Raw genomic sequence first — 21,322 nt, 5'->3', positions numbered from 1 at the left:
GTAATGCTACGTTTACACGTAGTGATTATCGGGCGAATTTTCGCGATAACGATCGAATTCGAATGGTAATCGTACGTGTAAATGCGGCGACCAATCAAAAAATCGTTCATTTTGATCTTTTAACATGTTCATAAATCGTTGTTCGCAAAAAATTCGCCGATCGTTCCCTGTAAACAGTCGTTCACTGATTTTACCTGTGTGTGGGATAGGTTTAACCGATCGCAAAACGAATCTTCTGTACGATCTAAACGCTGATCGTTATAAAAAAAAATCGTTACTTCAAAATCGTTAATCGTACGATCGGGCCAATAATCGCCTCGTGTAAACTTAGCATAAGGGTCCATTTACACAGAAAGATTATCTGACAGATTATCTGCCAAAGATTTGAAGCCAAAGCCAGAAATGGATTTCAAAAGGAGAAATCTCAGGCTTTCCTTTATGACCTGATCTCTGTTTATAGTCTGTTTCTGGCTTCAAATCTTTGGCAGATAATCTGTCAGATAATCTTTCTGTGTAAACGGACCCTAATAGGGGCAAAGGAATCGCAAATGATAAATCGGGCGCTAATCCCGGATTATGTGAACTTTTGGGTGGATACTGAAAAGAGGCAGATTAAAAAAAAAAAAAAAAAAAAAAAAAAGTTGCATCTAAAAAATATTCCCCTGTCGAATACTGGTTCTCAATGGAACTTAGACCAAAAATGGATGAAAAAAAAAAAAATACAAAATTATTCATCTAAAAATAGGTGTAAAACCCATTGATAAATTTCCCCCTAAGTGTACGTTCACACTTACCGGATCCGCAGCTGATTTTCCGCAGCAGATTTCATTTAAATAACTGAACACAGCATCAAATCTGCTGCGAATCCTGTAGGTGTGAACGCACCCTAGGTGTGTATTCAGATATACTGTAGTTCTGGAACAAAACACCATCCTACTCCGTGTAAATCTCATCTAAGGCGTTGTTCACACAACTTTTCCAAACACCATTTAAGTCTCTGTAGTCTCCTACCAGTTCTTCACTAGTAACACCAAGCCCTGCCACCAGTACAAATACTGCTCATCTCATTCATCCAATGTACAGATGAAGAATTTAGACCTTTTTCCTTTTTTTTGGCTAAACTATTATGAAATTTCACAAGAATTGTTTTTCTGCCCAAATTTGCATATGTTTTTGGGATACGGCAAATGCTATAGCTCCGGAAAGCAGCTGTTCTGAGTTGGGATGTTTTACGGGTAGATCCGGGCCCAATTCTTCTGATATGCATCCACATTCACCAATCACCCTATAAAGCTGGCCCTCCAGCTGTTGCAAAACTACAACTCCCATCATGCCTGGACAGCCGAAGGCCAAAGGTTCCCCCATCCCTGCCCTATAAAAACAATGACACTTCTCCGATATAGATTGTAGCATTCATGTATATACGTATAAATATGTGGCGTGTATATAAATAATACAATAAAGATAGATAGATAGATAGATAGATAGATAGATAGATAGATAGATAGATAGATAGATAGAGGCTCCATTACAGGATCAGCGGATCAGTTATGGTTTGCAGCTTTGCAACGGCCGATGGGAGTTGTAGCTTTGCAACAGCTGGAACGTTCCCTTAGAGCAGGGGTAAGAAACCTTGGCTCTCCAGCTGTTGCAAAACTACAACTCCCATCATGCCTGGACAGCTAAAGCTAAAGGCTGGAGAGCCAAGGTTCCCTTAGAGGCTGCAAATCAAATCAATCTGAACATTACTGGAATTTCCTCCCCATAAAATGAAAAGTTCTAAATATTCAACACTGTAAAAGTAAATATTTACAAATTGTGCATAATATTTATTATACACAAAATACTCATCCAAATCCTCATCCTATACAAAAATACTCATCCACAGGCTCATCTGATACACAAATACTCATCTGATACAAAAAAAACAAAACCTCACCCTAAGGGGAAAAAAAAATAATACTCATCACTTTAAAAAAAAAACAAGAATTTTTCCAGTGAATGGCACATAAGAGAATCCTGGCACACAGTCCCGGGTCGTTGATTTTAAGGATTTTTATTTTATACCATAACATATTGTGCAAGGTTCTATATACATCTACATTATACACAATATAATAATAGCCGGAGTAACAATACTCAGTCCCTGCAGGTCACATGATAAGGGAATAATGACAATATCGATAGATTACTGCAGAACGGGTGATCACTGGCTGTGCACAGGGGATAGGAAATATATGCACAAGAGTCCCAGCCCTAGCCCCCCAGCTGTTGTAGCACTACTACTCCCAGCACTTCTCCTCCAGCTGCTGTGGCACTACTACTCCCAGCATGCCCAGCACTTCTCCTCCAGCTGCTGTGGCACTACTACTCCCAGCATGCCCAGCACTTCTCCTCCAGCTGCTGTGGCACTACTACTCCCAGCATGCCCAGCACTTCTCCTCCAGCTGCTGTGGCACTACTACTCCCAGCATGCCCAGCACTTCTCCTCCAGCTGCTGTGGCACTACTACTCCCAGCATGCCCAGCACTTCTCCTCCAGCTGCAGTGGCACTACTACCCCCAGCATGCCCGGCACTTCTCCTGCAGTTGCTGTGGCACTACTACCCCCAGCACACCCGGCACTTGTTGCAGCTGCTGTGGCACTACTACCCCCAGCACTTGTTGCAGCTGCTGTGGCACTACTCCCCCCAGAATGGCCGGCACTTGATGCAGCACTACACCCCCCCCAGCACTTGTTGCAGGACAGCCCTGTCCCCCCAGCACGACCAGCACTTGTTGCAGCACAGCCCTGTACCCACCCCCTGGCACTTGTTGCAGCACAGCACAGCCCCCCCCCCCGGCACTTGTTGCAGCACAGCACTGTCCCCCCCCCCCCCCCCCCCCGGCACTTGTTGCAGCACAGCACTGTCCCCCCCCCCCCCCCCGGCACTTGTTGCAGCACAGCACTGTCCCCCCCCTCCCCCGGCACTTGTTGCAGCACAGCACTGTCCCCCCCCCCCCCCGGCACTTGTTGCAGCACAGCACTGTCCCCCCCCTCCCCGGCACTTGTTGCAGCACAGCCCTGTTCCCCCCCCCCCCCCGGGCACTTGTTGCAGCACAGCCCTGTCCCCCCCCCCCCCCGGGCACTTGTTGCAGCACGGCCCTGTCCCCCCCCCCCCGGGCACTTGTTGCAGCACAGCCCTGTCCCCCCCCCCCCGGGCACTTGTTGCAGCACAGCCCTGTCCCCCCCGGGCACTTGTTGCAGCACAGCCCTGTCCCCCCCCCCCCCCCGGGCACTTGTTGCAGCACAGCCCTGTCCCCCCCCCCGGGCACTTGTTGCAGCACAGCCCTGTCCCCCCCCCCCGGGCACTTGTTGCAGCACAGCCCTGTCCCCCCCCCCCCGGGCACTTGTTGCAGCACAGCCCTGTCCCCCCCCCGGGCACTTGGTGCAGCACAGCCCTGTCCCCCCCCAGCCCTGCCCCCCCGGGCACTTGTAGCAGCACAGCACTGTCCCCTTTTCCCCCTGGCACTTGTTGCAGCACAGCCCTGTCCTCCCCGGCACTTGTAGCAGCATAGCCCTCTCCCCCCCCGACACTTGTTGCAGCACAGCACAGCCCTGCCCCCCCCCCCCCCCCAGGCACTTGTTGCAGCACAGCCCTGCCCCCCCCCCCCCGGCAATTGTAGCAGCACAGCCCTGTCCCCTGTTCCCCCCGGCACTTGTAGCAGCACAGCCCTGTCCCCTCCCCCCCCCCGGCACTTGTAGCAGCACAGCCCTGTCCCCCCCCAGGCACTTGTTGCAGCACAGCCCTGTCCCCCCGGGCACTTGTAGCAGCACAGCACTGTCCCCTTTTCCCCCTGGCACTTGTTGCAGCACAGCCCTGTCCTCCCCGGCACTTGTAGCAGCATAGCACAGCACAGCCCTGCCCCCCCCCCCCCCCGGGCACTTGTTGCAGCACAGCACTGCCCCCCCCCCCGGCAATTGTAGCAGCACAGCCCTGTCCCCTGTTCCCCCCGGCACTTGTAGCAGCACAGCCCTGTCCCCTTCCCCCCCCCCCCCCCCCCCCCCCGGCACTTGTAGCAGCACAGCCCTGTCCCCCCCCGGCACTTGTAGCAGCACAGCCCTGTCCCCCCCCCCCGGCACTTGTAGCAGCACAGCCCTGTCCCCCCCCGGCACTTGTAGCAGCACAGCCCTGTCCCCCCCCCCGGCACTTGTAGCAGCACAGCCCTGTCCCCCCCCGGCACTTGTAGCAGCACAGCCCTGTCCCCCCCCCGGCACTTGTAGCAGCACAGCCCTGTCCCCCCCCCCGCACTTGTAGCAGCACAGCCCTGTCCCCCCCCGGCACTTGTAGCAGCACAGCCCTGTCCCCCCCGGCACTTGTAGCAGCACAGCCCTGTCCCCCCCCCCCCCCCCCCGGCACTTGTAGCAGCACAGCCCTGTCCCCCCCCCCCCCGGCACTTGTTGCAGCACAGCCCTGTCCCCCCCCCGGCACTTGTAGCAGCACAGCCCTGTCCCCTGTCCCCCCCGGCACTTGTAGCAGCACAGCCCTGTCCCCCCCCGGCACTTGTAGCAGCACAGCCCTGTCCCCCCCCGGCACTTGTAGCAGCACAGCCCTGTCCCCCCCCGGCACTTGTAGCAGCACAGCCCTGTCCCCCCCGGCACTTGTAGCAGCACAGCCCTGTCCCCCCCCCCCCCCCCCGGCACTTGTAGCAGCACAGCCCTGTCCCCCCCCCCCCCGGCACTTGTAGCAGCACAGCCCTGTCCCCCCCCGGCACTTGTAGCAGCACAGCCCTGTCCCCTGTCCCCCCCGGCACTTGTTGCAGCACAGCCCTGTCCCCCCCCCGGCACTTGTTTCAGCACAGCCCTGTCCCCCCCCCCCCCCCCCCCCCCCCCCCCGGCACTTGTAGCAGCACAGCCCTGTCCCCTGTCCCCCCCGGCACTTGTAGCAGCACAGCCCTTTCCCCCCCGGCACTTGTAGCAGCACAGCCCTGTCCCCCCCCCGGCACTTGTAGCAGCACAGCCCTGTCCCCCCCGGCACTTGTAGCAGCACAGCCCTGTCCCCCCCCCCCCGGCACTTGTTGCAGCACAGCCCTGTCCCCCCCGCTCGCTGACCCCACAGTCCGGGGGATGAGGAGTCAGGCTGAGACTTGTGCATAGTTTACTTTTTATGGCCCTGTGCAGACAGCCCCCTCCCCTCGCTCCCACAGACATCAGCTGCGGCTCTCCCCCCTCCCCGCAGCGGACACATGGCTCACAACTCACCGCCAACCGAGAGCAGGCAGCCGGAGAGCAGGAGCAGCGCTCCCAGCAGAGCTCCCATCTTCTTCCTGGCGGTGCCGCGTCCCCCCACCCTCCCCTCAGTCCGCTCCGGCTCCTTCTGTCTCAGGCAGATCCCATGGCCCCGTACCCCTCCTTCTATCCCTCCTTCTCCTCTTCCGACTGCTTCATGGACTCTGGAGAGACACGCCCCCTTCTTTGCACACCTTACCCGGACAAACCACGCCTTTCGGTCACGGACACGCCCCCCGCCTTATAATAACGTACCGTGGCCTGTCAATCACAGTAGCCACGCCTTCCGTTACATTGACATTGCCCACATTCCAAGTGCAAGCCATAAGACACGCCCCACAGGACACGCCCCCGTGGATGAGCCCGCCCACTTCTCGCTTGGAAAGTAGCTGGAGAGGCGGGAAGTTCCGCGGCGTCCTGCCCCCCCCTCACCGAGGTGTCCCGGCCCGTCAGGGGGAGGCACGGCCCGGAACTTTCCGCTACACAGGGGTCGTGTTGTCATTGACATTTATTACTCTGCCTTGTCCTGCCTGTCATGACGGCTGTGATCGGCCGCTGTTCACACCTGTCCTTATCTCTGCGCGATTCTGCACAAAACTTCTGTTCAGTCAATTGGTGGGAGTCGCAGATTTGTCATCAGGTTGTGTACTTGGCCGGGCTGGCAGTGCGGCTCAGGAGACAAGTAAAGGGAAGCCGCTGTAGCCATCCCGGGCCCTGGTGGGGGTATGCTGGGAGTTGTTGTTCCTCCCATTGTCACTGCAGGCAGGACTGATCTGACACAGAGTATACAGGACACAAGGGACCTCCTCCCTGTAGTTGTATCTTCTCCAAGGGGAGATTCATGAAACCTTGTGCTGTGGAGCAGGGGCCCAAAGCGACCAATCACATTCCAGCTTTCATTTCTCTGGGGTCTTTTTGAAAATGAAAGAAGGGATCTGATTGGTTATTGTGGCACCTGCACCCCTGTGTACCCAGAATATAACACTGTACACAATGTGCATCTAGAGTATAAGGGTGGGTTCATACTGAGGAATTCTCACGGATAATGTCCACGGAATTCCGCTGTCTGTCCGCGCGCTCGGCTGCGCGCCTTTCTGCCGGCTCCATAGACACCATTCTATGGGCCGGCGTATTTCGCTATCCGCCGAAAGAAGTGACATGTCCCCAGAGTATAACACCGTACACACTGTGCCCCCATAGTATAACACCGTACACAATGTGCCTCCCAAAGTATAACACCGTACACACTGTGCCTCCAGAGTATAACACTGTACACACTGTGCCCCCATAGTATAACACCGTACACAATGTGCCTCCAGAGTATAACACCGTACACACTGTGCCCCCATAGTATAACACCGTACACAATGTGCCCCCCAGAGTATAACACCGTACACACTATGCCCCCCAGAGTATAACACCGTACACACTGTGCCCCCCAGAGTATAACACCGTACACACTGTGCCCCCATAGTATAACACCGTACACAATGTGCCTCCAGAGTATAACACCGTACACAATGTGCCTCCAGAGTATAACACCGTACACGATGTGCCCCCATAGTATAACACCGTACACAATGTGCCCCCATAGTATAACACCGTACACAATGTGCCTCCAGAGTATAACACCGTACACAATGTGCCTCCAGAGTATAACACCGTACACAATGTGCCTCCAGAGTATAACACCGTACACAATGTGCCCCCATAGTATAACACCGTACACAATGTGCCCCCATAGTATAACACCGTACACAATGTGCCTCCAGAGTATAACACCGTACACAATGTGCCTCCAGAGTATAACACCGTACACAATGTGCCTCCAGAGTATAACACCGTACACAATGTGCCTACAGAGTATAACACCGTACACAATGTGCCCCCAGAGTATAAAACCGTACACACTGTGCCTCCAGAGTATAACACCGTACACACTGTGCCCCCAGAGTATAACACCGTACACAATGTGCCTCCAGAGTATAACACCGTACACACTGTGCCCCCATAGTATAACACCGTACACAATGTGCCTCCAGAGTATAACACCGTACACACTGTGCCCCCAGAGTATAACACCGTACACAATGTGCCCCCATAGTATAACACCGTACACAATGTGCCTCCAGAGTATAACACCGTACACAATGTGCCTCCAGAGTATAACACCGTACACAATGTGCCTCCAGAGTATAACACCGTACACGATGTGCCCCCATAGTATAACACCGTACACAATGTGCCCCCATAGTATAACACCGTACACAATGTGCCTCCAGAGTATAACACCGTACACAATGTGCCTCCAGAGTATAACACCGTACACAATGTGCCTCCAGAGTATAACACCGTACACAATGTGCCTACAGAGTATAACACCGTACACAATGTGCCCCCAGAGTATAAAACCGTACACACTGTGCCTCCAGAGTATAACACCGTACACACTGTGCCCCCAGAGTATAACACCGTACACAATGTGCCTCCAGAGTATAACACCGTACACACTGTGCCCCCATAGTATAACACCGTACACAATGTGCCTCCAGAGTATAACACCGTACACACTGTGCCCCCAGAGTATAACACCGTACACAATGTGCCTCCAGAGTATAACACCGTACACAATGTGCCTCCAGAGTATAACACCGTACACAATGTGCCTCCAGAGTATAACACCGTACACAATGTGCCTCCAGAGTATAACACCGTACACAATGTGCCTCCAGAGTATAACACCGTACACAATGTGCCTCCAGAGTATAACACCGTACACAATGTGCCTCCAGAGTATAACACCGTACACAATGTGCCTCCAGAGTATAACACCGTACACACTGTGCCCCCAGAGTATAACACTGTACACACTGTGCCCCCAGAGTATAACACTGTGCACACTGTACCCCAAGTACTTATCAGCTGCTGTATGTCCTGCAGGCAGTGGTGTTTTCTTTCCAGTCTGACACAGTGCTCTCTGCTGCCACCTCTGTCCATGACAGGAACTGTCCAGAGCAGCAGCAAATCCCCATAGAAAACCTCTCCTGCTCTGGACAGTTCCTGTCAAGCACAGAGGTTTTTAGTAGTATAAATTAGCAAAAAACTATATAAATATAAAACATAAGGTGCAACAGCAACCTACAGATGCTTACATGTGGCAGGCAATACAGTAGCATGAAAATGTATTATTATTCAGAGCTTCCAGCATCATAATGCATCATGATGCCGGGAGCTCTGCATTTCGTTTCACATATATACGGACTGTACAGGGATCATGTAAATGCCCCCTTAGTCTCATTATAAAAAAGTTTGGGTGGATTCATATTTTTGCCATTCACTGTGCGATAAAAGGGACATTATCCCATTCTTATTCCTATGGATTTTTTGTCTTTCTATGGAACTGTGTGAAGGTTCTTTTTGTGCCATGATCTCAAGTTTCTACTGGTACCATTTTGGCCTAGATGAAACTTTTTGATCACATTTTATTACATTTCTGGCTTCTTTTTTTTTTACGGCGTTCACTTTGCAGGATCAGTATAGTTATATTTTAATAGCTCAGACATTTCCGCATATGTTTAGTATATTTCAATGGTATTTTTAAATGTAAAAAAAGGATTTTTTATATATATATTTTTTTTTAAAACTAGCGTTTTTCATTATTATTTATTATTTTTTTTATTCATTCATTTATTTTTAAAGTGCCCTCGATATCTCATCAACTTTAATACGTATGTACTAGGCTGGGTTCATACTGTGTTTTTCCATTTCAGTACAGAAAAACAGTCAACCACATTTTTGTGTACGAAAAAAGATCTATCTATATATATTTTTTTAAATAATATAAGTCAATGGGAAACGGATTCTGCCATGTGCATACACCACTTCCAACCCTATAGGACCCTTGAACCACCAGTGGCCAGTGACTGTCACAGCTAGGGACTGGCTGAGCTGGCATTTCAGTGGGGAACAATAGGGACTAGAGATGAGCGAACCTGGAGCATGCTCGAGTCCATCCAAACCCGAACGTTCGGCATTTGATTAGCGGTGGCTGCTGAAGTTGGATAAAGCCCTAAGGCGATGTGGAAAACATGGATATAGTCATTGTCTGTATCCATGTTTTCCAGACAACCTTAGAGCTTTATCCAAGTTCAGCAGCCCCAACTAATCAAATGCTGAACGTTCGGGTTTGGAATCGAACCCGAACCCGGTTCGCTCATCTCTAATAGGGACCTGATCAGAACAAAAAACTGCAGGGATCAGGGCAGGTAGTATAATTTATAGGGGTATTCCGCTTAAACATAACTGTTCATGGTGAGCCTAACAATTCCTTCTATACTTGTTATTAGCTAATCAGTCTCCTTCTCCCAGTTCTCAGCTGCTGCTTTCTTCTGAAAACACAAAAATCTGTGTGTGAGCCTTTCTCTCTGTCTCCCCCTTCCCATCCCTCCCTTCTGAGACAGTGAATGTAAACAAGTCCCTGGCAGGCTTTATCTGCATTGTTGCTTCTATGTAATGTTCGGAGGGTTAGGGCCCTATTCCACCGGACGATTATCGTTTGCATAATCGTTAACGATTAACAATCTCAAACGACCGTTATTGCGAAAGACCTGAAAACGTTCACTCATTTCCATGGAACGATAATCGTTACTTATGATCGTAATTACGATCTTTTTTTCTTCGCTATTGCGTTCGTATCTATTGCGAACGTCTGAACGACGTCTTATTCAATGCGAACGATTTGCGAACGAGCAACGATAAAAATAGGTCCAGGTCTTATAAAGCGATCAACGATTTCTCGATCGGTCGTTAATCGTTAACTGCATTTCAACCGAACGATTATCATTTAGATTCGAACGATTTAACGATAATCTAAACGATAATCGTCCGGTGGAATAGGGCCCTTAATCACAGTTCATCAGCGACTACACCTTCCAGCAGTACAGAGAAGCTACAAAGTTACAGATAAAGCCAGTCAGGGACTTGTTTACATCAGATGTCTCAGAAGGGAGGAGGGAAACAGAGAGAAAAGCTGACACACAGATGTTTGTGTCTTCAGAAGAAAGCAGCAGCTCAGAACTGGGGGAAGGAGACTGATTAGCTAATAACAAGTATGGAAGGAATTGTTAGTCTCACCATTAGCAGCAAAATATGAAAAGTTATGCCTGAGTGGAATATTCCTTTAATATTTCCGGATTACCCTTTTATAACACGACAGGCTGTGGTAATAAATAGCATGACTTAAAGGGGATATCCAGTGCAACAAAAACATGGCCACTTTTGCACCACTCTTGTCTCCAGTTTGGGTGGGGTTTGAAACTCAGTTCCATTGAAATAAATGGAGCTTAATTGCAAACCGCACCTGAACTGAAGACAAGAGTTCAGATATACACACCATTATCTCCTGAATTGAGGAGCAAAAATAAAACCCGGAACACGGAATTATCGCAGTTCGAAAAGGGCAAAAAAAAAGGCCAAGGCTGATCCTAGCCGTACAGTTCTGTCCCACAATAAAACGTAAATGACAATAAAATTATAATATTCTTATTCCGGAACCACAACATGACAGTATATAGTGCAGCCACAAACAATGCAGCACCCTCAGCAATGGCTTCTATTCACTCCAATCACTATGGAATTAAGGTGTGAAGTTATTAGGACAGGTAGAGACACACCGACAGCGCGGAGACTGGAGCCAACGGAAAGAAAAGATCCTGGAACTCCACATGGGCGTCTCAGGTGGGAATTTCCCATCACTGAATAAGACATTTAATTCATTCAGGCAATAAAAATATGAAATGTTATCTCCCGCAGATCTCCTTATCAGCTCCCACATACAGCGACAGCACTGCAAACATTCTAATAGGAATTCGTAGAAAAGAATATATATTTATTCCAAGGTGTTTTTTTTTTTTTTATGTGCTCAGTCAGGCGGTGAGAAGAAAAATAACCTATTCTTGTCTTACTTACTCCTGCTGCCACCATTCCAGTAGTCGAACTTCAAGGGTTGGGAACAACACAGGGAATTGCCTGCTTAGGGCCTTATTATTATCATGTGGAAAATGGTTGGGAGCAGGTCTACAGCACATAAAGCAAATCAGCAGACTCAAAACGTAAAAAATTTGCTTTGCAGCACCATATTTTGAGGGCTCGTTTTTTGCAGGGTGAGCTGTATTTTTTATTGGTTCTATTTTGGGGTACGTGCAATTTTTTTTGACATCTTTTTATTCCATTTTTGTAGAGGATGAAGTGACCAAACGCCCATTGTCGGCTCACATTGTCGTCACCCAGGATCCAATTGTTTATTAAATAAATCATCTATGTATTTCTTAACGCTTGGTGGGGGCTGCATTTATTTTTCCCTTCTTTGGATTTGATACTAATGTGATATTTGGGTGTTATTTTTTTTTCATATGACAGATGGCGAATGAACCATTAGGTACATCATTTTTTTTTTTTTTACATAACCCAATCGGCACGGGGATCCCGCTAGAGTGGTCCTTTTTATCTAAACTATCAGCCGGTTCCCGCAGTGGGTGCTGTTCTCCACAAGCCCAGCTCTACGCACTGTAGGCTGGTGCGGCGCCCTCCAATGTGATGATAACCCCTCCCCTCTGTGACGCATTTGTCTGGAGCTGCCGGGAACTTCTTTTCTACTATGTTTATGAACTGGAAATCAGGGTCATCACTACATCTCTATGAGAGAGCGCTCATAGACATGCATAAAATAATCTGACTTCCAGCCTCTGAAGAAAGAAGAAAAGGTGAGTATACATGCCATCTTCCAGCAAGGTGGGCAATAAAAGGATTTGGGGGGAGTGCTTCTTTACTTGCTTGTAACATACTGCAGTGCTTCTTTATAGTGGTGCACTGTGCTGCAACAGTTATCTTAGTATACCTTGCCTTGTTGGGTTGTGCCAAGAGTAACAGGCCTAGAGGCTTTTACTATGATTCTAGCTGCCCAATCAACTACTCGGGTAAAGGAGAGGGTCTTCCACTGTTTAAAAGCATAGATGCAATGCTTGAATTTGAAGGGAATCTGCCTGTAGATTTATGCTGCCTTAAATGAAAAAGATCTAAATAGATCGGTGTATTACTTACATCATTCTGTCCAGCTGTTCTCCTAATACGCAGGAGAATAGGATTCTTGCCACTCCCCTCCCTCCGTCTTCCAGCTGCTGATTGACAGTTGGCTGCCTATACACAGCATGGACAAATAACTGCCAATCAGCCATTGGTGGGCGGAGTTTTCTGCTTCTGATGAATATCCAGGACTACTGAGCTCATGCACATAATGGAGAGGACTACTTATTGTCCATGTTATTCAGGAGGAGATCTCTGGATCAGCTGCACAGAACAATGTAAGTGATACATCATTCTGTTCAGCTTCTCCGTCACTAGTTTATGCTTCCCTTAGATAGGACACCATAAACCTGCTGACAGAGTCTCTAACTATTCCGAGAAGTGAAATCGCTCTGTATCATCACCATTGCAGAAGAAAAACCCCCTTATTTATGGTTCTGACTAGGGATGGCCCGAACTGAGTTCGGTTCGGGTTCATACGAACCCGAACTCTCGGTAATGATTCCCGCTGTCTGCCCGCTCTGTGCAGCGGGCGGATTCAGCGGGAGGACCGCCTGGAAAACTGGGATACAGCCATAGCCATAGGCTGTATCCCAGTTTTCCAGGCGGTCCTCTCGTTGTATCCACCCACTCCATGGAGTGGGCAGACAGCGGGAATCTGATGCCGAGCGTTCGGGTTCATACGAACCTGAACCTCGGAGGGTTCGGACCGTCCCTAGTTCTGACGAAAATTAATTTTTTGTGCATGTTAAGCTGTTCTCAGCTCTACGGTCTCATAATGTATAGTTTTGTGTATAGTACAGCGAGACCAGGACCTGGAGAACCAGCGTGTACTGTAACTATGCCATCTAAGTGGTTAGCAACTAGGATTGGAGTTATCCCCCATTCCGACTGCAGATGGAGGTCCCATAAATCAGAGGGCCTCCTAGACCCCCTTTACTACCTCTGTACAGTTGACTGCTTATGCTAAAATTCAGCTCAAATGCTTGTACGAGCTTAATTCTTGCTAGAGTATTAGGGTACTTGGTACTCGAGTTTGTACCCCGTGGTGCTCGAGTAGAAATTATAATCTCCTCCTTGCTTGTTTTACGGCTTTATTTAGCCAAAAAAAAAAACATGGAAGGGAACAGAAAAAGGGCTGGCACATCCTTCTATGCTGCAGCCATGTTGACTGCTGGCATAGCAGTGATTGGCTGGCTGCATCAGGTGACCTGGGAGTATATAGACCCAGGTCACCCGATGCCCAATTTACTTGCGGTCTGTTAGCTGACAGGGAGACCTGCTAACATAGGTAGTGAAGGGCTTAGTGTGCTAAGTTAGGTTCTGGCAATTAGCTTTAAAAAAAAAAAAAAAAAACACACACACCCAACAGTCTTTTCCAGAACAAGTAGTCAGAGTGACTGAGAAAAAAAGACATATACCATACAATATACCAGTATTATATGGAATAGTGATGCTGGTATACAGCTAGTAGGATAGTCAGTAATCAAGTCCTCTCCAATACCGCATGTATGCCTTTGAGCTAATAGACAAGGGTTTAGATCAGGGCTACCCCTCCTGTTTTATTAGGAATTATGGAAAAATTTGGTTCACCCACGTCGCATATACGTCAGACATATATGTCATAAAATGGTATTCCAACATATGTGTTAACTGTCAGCGTATAGCAGAAGCCATGCCAGGAGGTGTTGGAGGAGTAATACTAGGAGGTGTTCAACAGTATAACCAGGAGGTGTTGTAAGGGTAATGCCAGTAGGCGTTGCAGAAGTAATGCCAGAAAGTGTTGTGGGAGTAATGCCAGGGGGTGTTGTAAGGCTAATGCCAGGAAGTGTTGTGGGCAATGGCGGATTATAATGTGGGCGGTTTGGCCGGCCGCCCGAGGCTCTGGGGGGGCCCATGCCGCGCCGCCCACATTACAGAGCAGCAGCACATCACTTTCGGGGCCTAGTGGGGCTCTGTCCTTGGAGTCCCGGGCCACAACGCTCGTCACCCCCGTCTGATGTGCGGCTGCCGGGGGTGTCACGTCCTATCCCCGGCAGCGCGCGCATCATAGAGCTCCCTGTGGCCGTGACTTCCGGTACAGAGAGCGTCCCTGTGCCGGAAGTACCATCCCCGGCGTACAGGGAGCTCTATGATCCGCGCGCTGCCGGGGGTAGGACGTGACACCCCCGGCAGCCGCACATCAGATGGGGACAGACGGAGGCTGGAGAAGAAGAGACGATCGGCGAGGGAGCGGGTTGTTAGGTAAGTTTTTTTTTTTTTTTATCTGCCTTGCCATGGAGGAGGATAAGAGAGAGGGGACCATCTATAAGGGAGGGGGGATAAGAGAGAGGGGACCATCTATAAGGGAGGGGGGATAAGAGAGAGGGGACCATCTATAAGGGAGGGGGATAAGAGAGAGGGGGCCATCTATAAGGGAGGGGGATAAGAGAGAGGGGGCCATCTATAAGGGAGGGGGGATAAGAGAGAGGGGACCATCTATAAAGGGGGGGGGAGAGAGGGGACCATCTATTAAGGCGGGGGGGAGAGAGGGGACTATCTATAAGGGAGGGGGGATAAGAGAGAGGGGACCATCTATAAAGGGGGGGGGGGGAGAGGGGGCCATCTATAAGGGAGGGGGATAAGAGAGAGGGGGCATCTATAAGGGAGGGCGATAAGAGAGAGGGGGCATCTATAAGGGAGGGGGATAAGAGAGAGGGGGCCATCTATAAGGGAGGGGGATAAGAGAGAGGGGGTGATCTATAAGGGAGGGGGATAAGAGAGAGGGGGTGATCTATAAGGGAGGGGGATAAGAGAGGGGGGCCATCTATAACGGGTGGGGAGAAGAGAGGGGGCCATCTATAGGGGGAGAAGAGAAGGGGCCATCTATAAGGGGGGGAGAAGAGAGAAGGGGCCATCTATAGGGGGGAGAAGAGAAGGGGCCATCTATAAGGGGGGGAGAAGAGAGAGGGGGCCATCTATAGGTGGGAGAGGAGAGAAGGGGCCATCTATAAGGGGGGGAGAAGAGAGAGGGGGCCATCTATAAGGGAGGGTGGGAGAGAGAGGACCATCTATAAGGGGGGGGGGGAGAGGGGGCCATCTATAAGGGGGGAGAAGGGGCCATCTATAAGGGGGGGAGAGAAGGCACCATCTATAAGGGAGGGGGGGCAGGGGCCATCTATAATGGGGGGAAAGAAGGAGCCATCTATAAAGGGGGGGGACAACATAGGGAGAGAGGGGGCCATCTATGAGGCTACATAGAGGAAATCATATCATATACTATAAGGGGGATCACATAGAGTCAGCCTACCTACTAAACGAGGGTGTAAAGGGGCGAATACAGATGTGCGGTGTGTATAGAGATGAGGATGGTGTCAGAGTGTTGAGCCTAATATGTCTGTCTGGCAGATTCTGTGGATTCGTGGCTCGGAGAAGTTCTCATGATGGTCCAGAGCAGATGAAGACGAAGATAAAAAGGGAAGAACTCCGATCAGAGAAGACGTCCCCTGTGAGTCACCTGATATAACAGCACTGTAATGTATATGGAGTACAGAGCCTGTGTAGAGCTGGGTACCTCTATATAACTGTATGAGGTGATAGTGATCTGTGTAAAATGGATGTTATTCAGTAGCAGCGGCGGTATTAGTCACTATTAGTGGTGACATTAGTCAGTATGCAGTGGTATTAGTCAGTATGTGGTGGTATTAGTCAGTATGTGGTGGTATTAGTCAGTATGCAGTGACATTAGTCAGTATGCAGTGGTATTAGTCAGTATGCGATGACATTAGTCAGTATGCGGTGGTATTAGTCAGTATGCAGTGGTGTTAGTCAGTATGCGGTGGTGTTAGTCAGTATGCGGGGGTATTAGTCAGTATGCGGTGGTATTAGTCAGTATGCAGGGACATTAGTCAGTATGCAGTGGTATTAGTCAGTAGGTGGTGGAATTAGTCAGTATGTAGTGACATTAGTCAGTATGCAGTGGTATAAGTCAGTATGTGGTGGTATTAGTCAGTATGCGGTGGTATTAGTCAGTATGTAGTGACATTAGTCAGTATGCGGTGGTATTAGTCAGTATGCGATGGTATTAGTCAGTATGTGGTGGTGGTGTTAAACTCAGCACGGTGACCGAGGCCAGAAGCAGTCTGTCTCTGTACACTGTGTAGTGGTGACGACCTGTAACTGCAGCACCACTACATAGTACAGAGACAGAAGCTTCTGACCCCATTTACTGTGTTATTATCTGTAATTCCAGTCATGGCCGTGATGACACATGTAGCCATGCTGCACTCACAACATCCTCTCATAACTTATCACCGCGCGGTGAGTGGGCCTGTGTGCTCTGAAATGCCAGGGCTGATTTTCAGTCCCAGTCCGGCCCTGCTAACATGTAAGCAGTGTGTGTTGGCACTGGGGGTGCTAGGACCGGAACATGGACCATTGGGGGCTGAGCGGAGGCTGCCTGGCAGTGGGACTGGACAATGATTATTGGGGCAGGCAGCATAGGGGGGGCCAGATGGCCATATGTTAAGGGCAACAACAGAAAACCAGGTGGCAAGATGTTTATTGGGGGGGGGGGGGGAGCAAAGGACCAGATGAGGTGGCAAGATGTTTATGGGGAGGGGGGGGGGGGCAGGTTGGGTGGACAGCCCCGGGCCCAGGGTACATTTAATCCGCCACTGGTTGTGGGAGTAATACCAGGAGGTGTTGTGGGAGTAATACCAGGAGGTCTTGTTGGAGTAATGCCAAGAGGTATTGTGGGAGTAATACCAGGAGGTCTTGTAGGAGTAATGCCAAGAGGTGTTGTGGGAGTAATACCAGGAGGTCTTGTAGGAGTAATGCCAAGAGGTGTTGTAGAAGTAATACCAGGAGGTGTTGTGGGAGTAATACCAGGAGGTCTTGTAGGAGTAATGCCAAGAGGTGTTGTAGAAGTAATACCAGGAGGTGTTGTGGGAGTAATACCAGGAGGTCTTGTTGGAGTAATGCCAAGAGGTATTGTGGGAGTAATACCAGGAGGTCTTGTAGGAGTAATGCCAAGAGGTGTTGTGGGAGTAATACCAGGAGGTCTTGTAGGAGTAATGCCAAGAGGTGTTGTGGGAGTAATACCAGGAGGTCTTGTAGGAGTAATGCCAAGAGGTGTTGTAGAAGTAATACCAGGAGGTGTTGTGGGAGTAATACCAGGAGGTCTTGTAGGAGTAATGCCAAGAGGTGTTGTAGAAGTAATACCAGGAGGTGTTGTGGGAGTAATGCCAGGAGGTTTTATAGGAGTAATGCCAGGAGGTGTTGTAAGGGTAATGCCAGGAGGTATTGCAGGAGTAATGCCTTGAGGTGCGGTCGGAGTACCTTTAGTGACCTGACACTAATAGTTTCATTGGTTCTGGACACAGCTCTTATGTAGTTCTGTGGCACAGGCTGGTCTACAATATTACCTCCTCTTACCCAAAAGTCCTTTTAATAGCTGGAACACCTGGAAGTCTTGGGATCTGAGGTTTTCAGGTGCACCAGACACCCTCCCCTCTGCCAAATAAGAGGCCCTGGAAAAAGATGCTTGCATCTTCCATTGACTTTAATGGGATCCGTTAGGCGAATTGAGGACTCGCACGTCCGAAAATACTCAACTCGAGTAACAGGCATTCGAGTATTTTAGTATTCCCTCATCTCTATGTGAAGCTAAAACAGACAAAGTACATTTCAGCTTGATAAATAACTATGCCTACAGCTGAAATACGTACATCAACATTCACTCATCTACAATAAGGGACATTGAGAATTAAAATTTGCATGAAAGAACCCTTATCTCTGTCTCTATAGACAATGCTTGGCACAGGTTTAGGTGAAGATATCCTGAGGCATTCAGTTAAGACTGGCATAGTTAAGTACATGCACATATCTGAGATATGAAACTGGTTGAACCAGTGTCTACTCAGCGCCATTTACCTGAAAGGTTCTTGTCGGAGTGAAGTACTGATAAAGCTGATGTACAGCATGATTACATAGACATCAATAGATACTTGGACAGGAATTCTCACCTGCTGTTCACTAGCCGAGAATCATCTGCAAAGTATTTTCAAGTTCAGGTGTTGTTAGAGCACAGCCCTGCTGGTATCCACTAGTGAGGAATGGATCTTGTACCTATAACCCAGCACCCGTCTATTTGGAAGAAAGCACCCACTCTTAAAGGGGTAATCTTTGTCTTTTAAATCAACTGGTTTCAGAAAGTTCTATAGATTTGTAATTTATTATTATTTAAAAATCTCACGTCTTCCCATACTTATCAGCTGCAGTATGTCCTACAGGAAGTGACGTATACTTTCCAGTGTGACATCTCTGTCCAAGACAGAAACTGTCCAGAGCAGGAGCAAATTCCTATAGAAAACCTCTCCTGTTTCCTGCAGAGAGCACTATGTCAGACTGTAAAGAAAACAACATTTCCAGCAGGACATACAGCAGCTGATAAGTACTGGATTGACTGGAGATTTTAAAATAAAAGTAAATTACAAATCTGTATAACTTTCTGAAACCAGTTGATTTAAAAGAATTCCCCCCCCCCCCCCCCCCCCCCCCGCTGGATAACCCCTTTAAGACCTGTCAACAAAGCCAGCATCATCTACTCATCGTATTCCTTGTATGATCTCTACTGGTCACGTTGGTTGAATAGCGCTTCATTTATACAGCAACATGATCTAGCCACATTTTACATGGTGATAATTGAGATTTAAAGGGGTACTCCGGAGATTTTTATTTTTTTTTTCCAAATCAACTGGTGTCAGAAAGTTATACAGATTTGTACATTACTTCTATTTAAAAATCTGTAGTATTTCAGTACTTATCAGCTGCTGTATGTCCTGCAGGAAGTGATGTATTCTTTCCAGTCTGACACATTGTTCTCTGTTGCCACCTCTGTCCACCTATGTCAGGAACTGTCCAGAGTAGGAGAGGTTTTCTGTAGGGATTTGCTACCGCTCTGGACAGTTCCTGACATGGACAGAGGTGGCAGCAAAGAGCACTGTGTTAGACTGGAAAGAATACACCAGCAGGACATACAGCAGCTGATAAGTACTGGAATGATGCTTTTTTTTTATAGAAGTAATTTACATATCTGTCTAACTTTCTGACACCAATTGATTATTTTCTTCTGGAGTACCTCTTTATATAAATGCATACACTTATGAAGAGTATTCTTTCTTACCCATTACAGAGTGGGGGAAAAAAACTTGAAAAATCCTTTTTGGCTCCTACTGCACTGCATATTCTGTTCTACCAAAAAATGTGGGTAATTGATGTAGGAATTTATTCAGATTTCCATATTTGGAGTAAAAATTTAAAATAAAAATGAAAATTATGAACACTTTGTAATTAGAAAACACCAGTAAAAACCCCACGCTGATTTCCAGTGTTGAGTTTTTTATTAATATTTTTCTGTACTGAGGTTTTTATAGGGAATTTGTAGGAGTATATAAATTGTATCGAATAGCTTTTGAATTAATTTTGTGTGGCATAAATTTTTGGGATTTATTTTTATGGTGCTCACCTTGTGGCATAAATAACTTGATTTAAAGGGGAACTCTCAGCATGTTAGACGAATCTCATCCTCAGCACTGTTCCCGTGCTGTTTGTAGTGCATTCCCGTGTCCGCTAAGGCTGATTAAAGCACTGGGGGCGTGGCTGCTGCCCCTGGAGCACTGATCTGTCCCGCCCACGACTAGCCCGCTCCTCTGATAATCGTTAGAAGGGTGGGCCAGCCGGGGACAGACCGGCGTTCTGGGGGCGGTATCCCTGCCAAACGGTCTTACCAGATAGAGGGTTACACTACAAGCTGCACAGGAACGGTGCCAAGGATGAAGGTAAGAGACATGACTCTATCCTCTACGCCCCGTGCACAATAGGGAGCTATCAGCAGACTACATTCATCTAACCTGCCGATAGTTCCCCCTTAAGGGGTCATTACAATTATGGTGATACTTAATTTATCTAGTTTTTTTTCTACTTTTTCTTAATAAAAAAAAAAAATGACACAATAGTGCATTCTAAAACCCATAACATTTGTATTTTCCTGTCGTACTTGTCTCTTTTTTTTGGGGGGGGGGGGGTATTTATTAAATTTACGCCCCTGGTGTATGCCAGATTTTTTGCCTTCTCCCTGGCATACGCCAGCCGTATCCCTCACTCGTCTGCTAAGTGGGCAGGAGGGGGGGCAGCAAGGCAGGGAGGAGGTGTGGCCTCAAGTTAGTTTTAGGCAGACAACCTCTTAAAGGGTGGTATTACACGGGCCGATGGGGCCCGATAATACCTGTAAACGGGCAACGATTCTGGAGACAAGAGAGCGAAAAGTGGCCATGTTTTTGTAGCGCTGGATAACCCCTTGAAGATACCTGAGACAACTCAGTGATCGTGTGAATGGTGATGTTTTCTCGCGGTGCTCTCGGAGGTTTTTTGCCAAGAAAGGTCCATTCCCTGTCCTCATTATCAGGAGAGACCTGTCTGTCTCACGTCCCGGAGAGCTTCCCTTGAGCAGCCAGCAATAGGAGCAGCTAATCAAGCACCAGCAAGACCAAGCGCACGGGACTAACGCTCCGGGGACCCCTTATCTCGCAGGACGGGTGAGAGGTGTATCATACACCATACTATTATACTAATACTTGCATGCATGCTACTGCACAAGTGAGACAGCTATCTCCAAGCCAGTCCCTGCCAGCCGCTTATCAGGCTCATTTGCCGTAACAACTCTATACTATATGAACGTTTCCATCAATCTACCATTCTGCAATTAAGTTTAATCATCGCATACTTATGAATTCTGGCATAACTAAATAATGATTAAGTACTATTAGTATATATCTGTGAATTCTGGCACAAACTATATATTGATTGACAACCAATTATGAATTTTGCTACATTCTGGCTGATGAACTGAACCACAACTACGGACAAATTATCTGCCCAAGAAGTAGACACAGATTCTTCTATAACTTTGTGCACATTTACATTCCCTTTGCCT

At 48.4% G+C, this 21,322-nt stretch overlaps 1 protein-coding gene across 2 annotated transcripts in view; it reads right to left on the bottom strand.

Annotated features, from left to right (window-relative positions):
- The window catches only part of LOC138787952 (low-density lipoprotein receptor-related protein 5-like), a 182,521-nt gene that overhangs the window by 125,227 nt on the left and 35,972 nt on the right, over window positions 1-21,322 (bottom strand). Inside the window, exon 1 of one of the 2 annotated variants that reach the window (XM_069965280.1) lies at window positions 5,242-5,348. The exons of the other annotated variant lie outside the window; for it this stretch is intronic. Coding sequence (XP_069821381.1) covers window positions 5,242-5,299 — 58 coding nt within the window. The 5' untranslated portion in view covers window positions 5,300-5,348. Of the gene's footprint in view, window positions 1-5,241; window positions 5,349-21,322 lie in introns of those variants that run through there. 2 annotated transcript variants of the gene reach the window in all.

Source organism: Dendropsophus ebraccatus, chromosome 4, assembly GCF_027789765.1.
Source record: "Dendropsophus ebraccatus isolate aDenEbr1 chromosome 4, aDenEbr1.pat, whole genome shotgun sequence".
In the NCBI taxonomy this organism is placed as follows: domain Eukaryota; kingdom Metazoa; phylum Chordata; class Amphibia; order Anura; family Hylidae; genus Dendropsophus; species Dendropsophus ebraccatus.
This window is presented reverse-complemented; position numbering and strand designations above follow the sequence as displayed.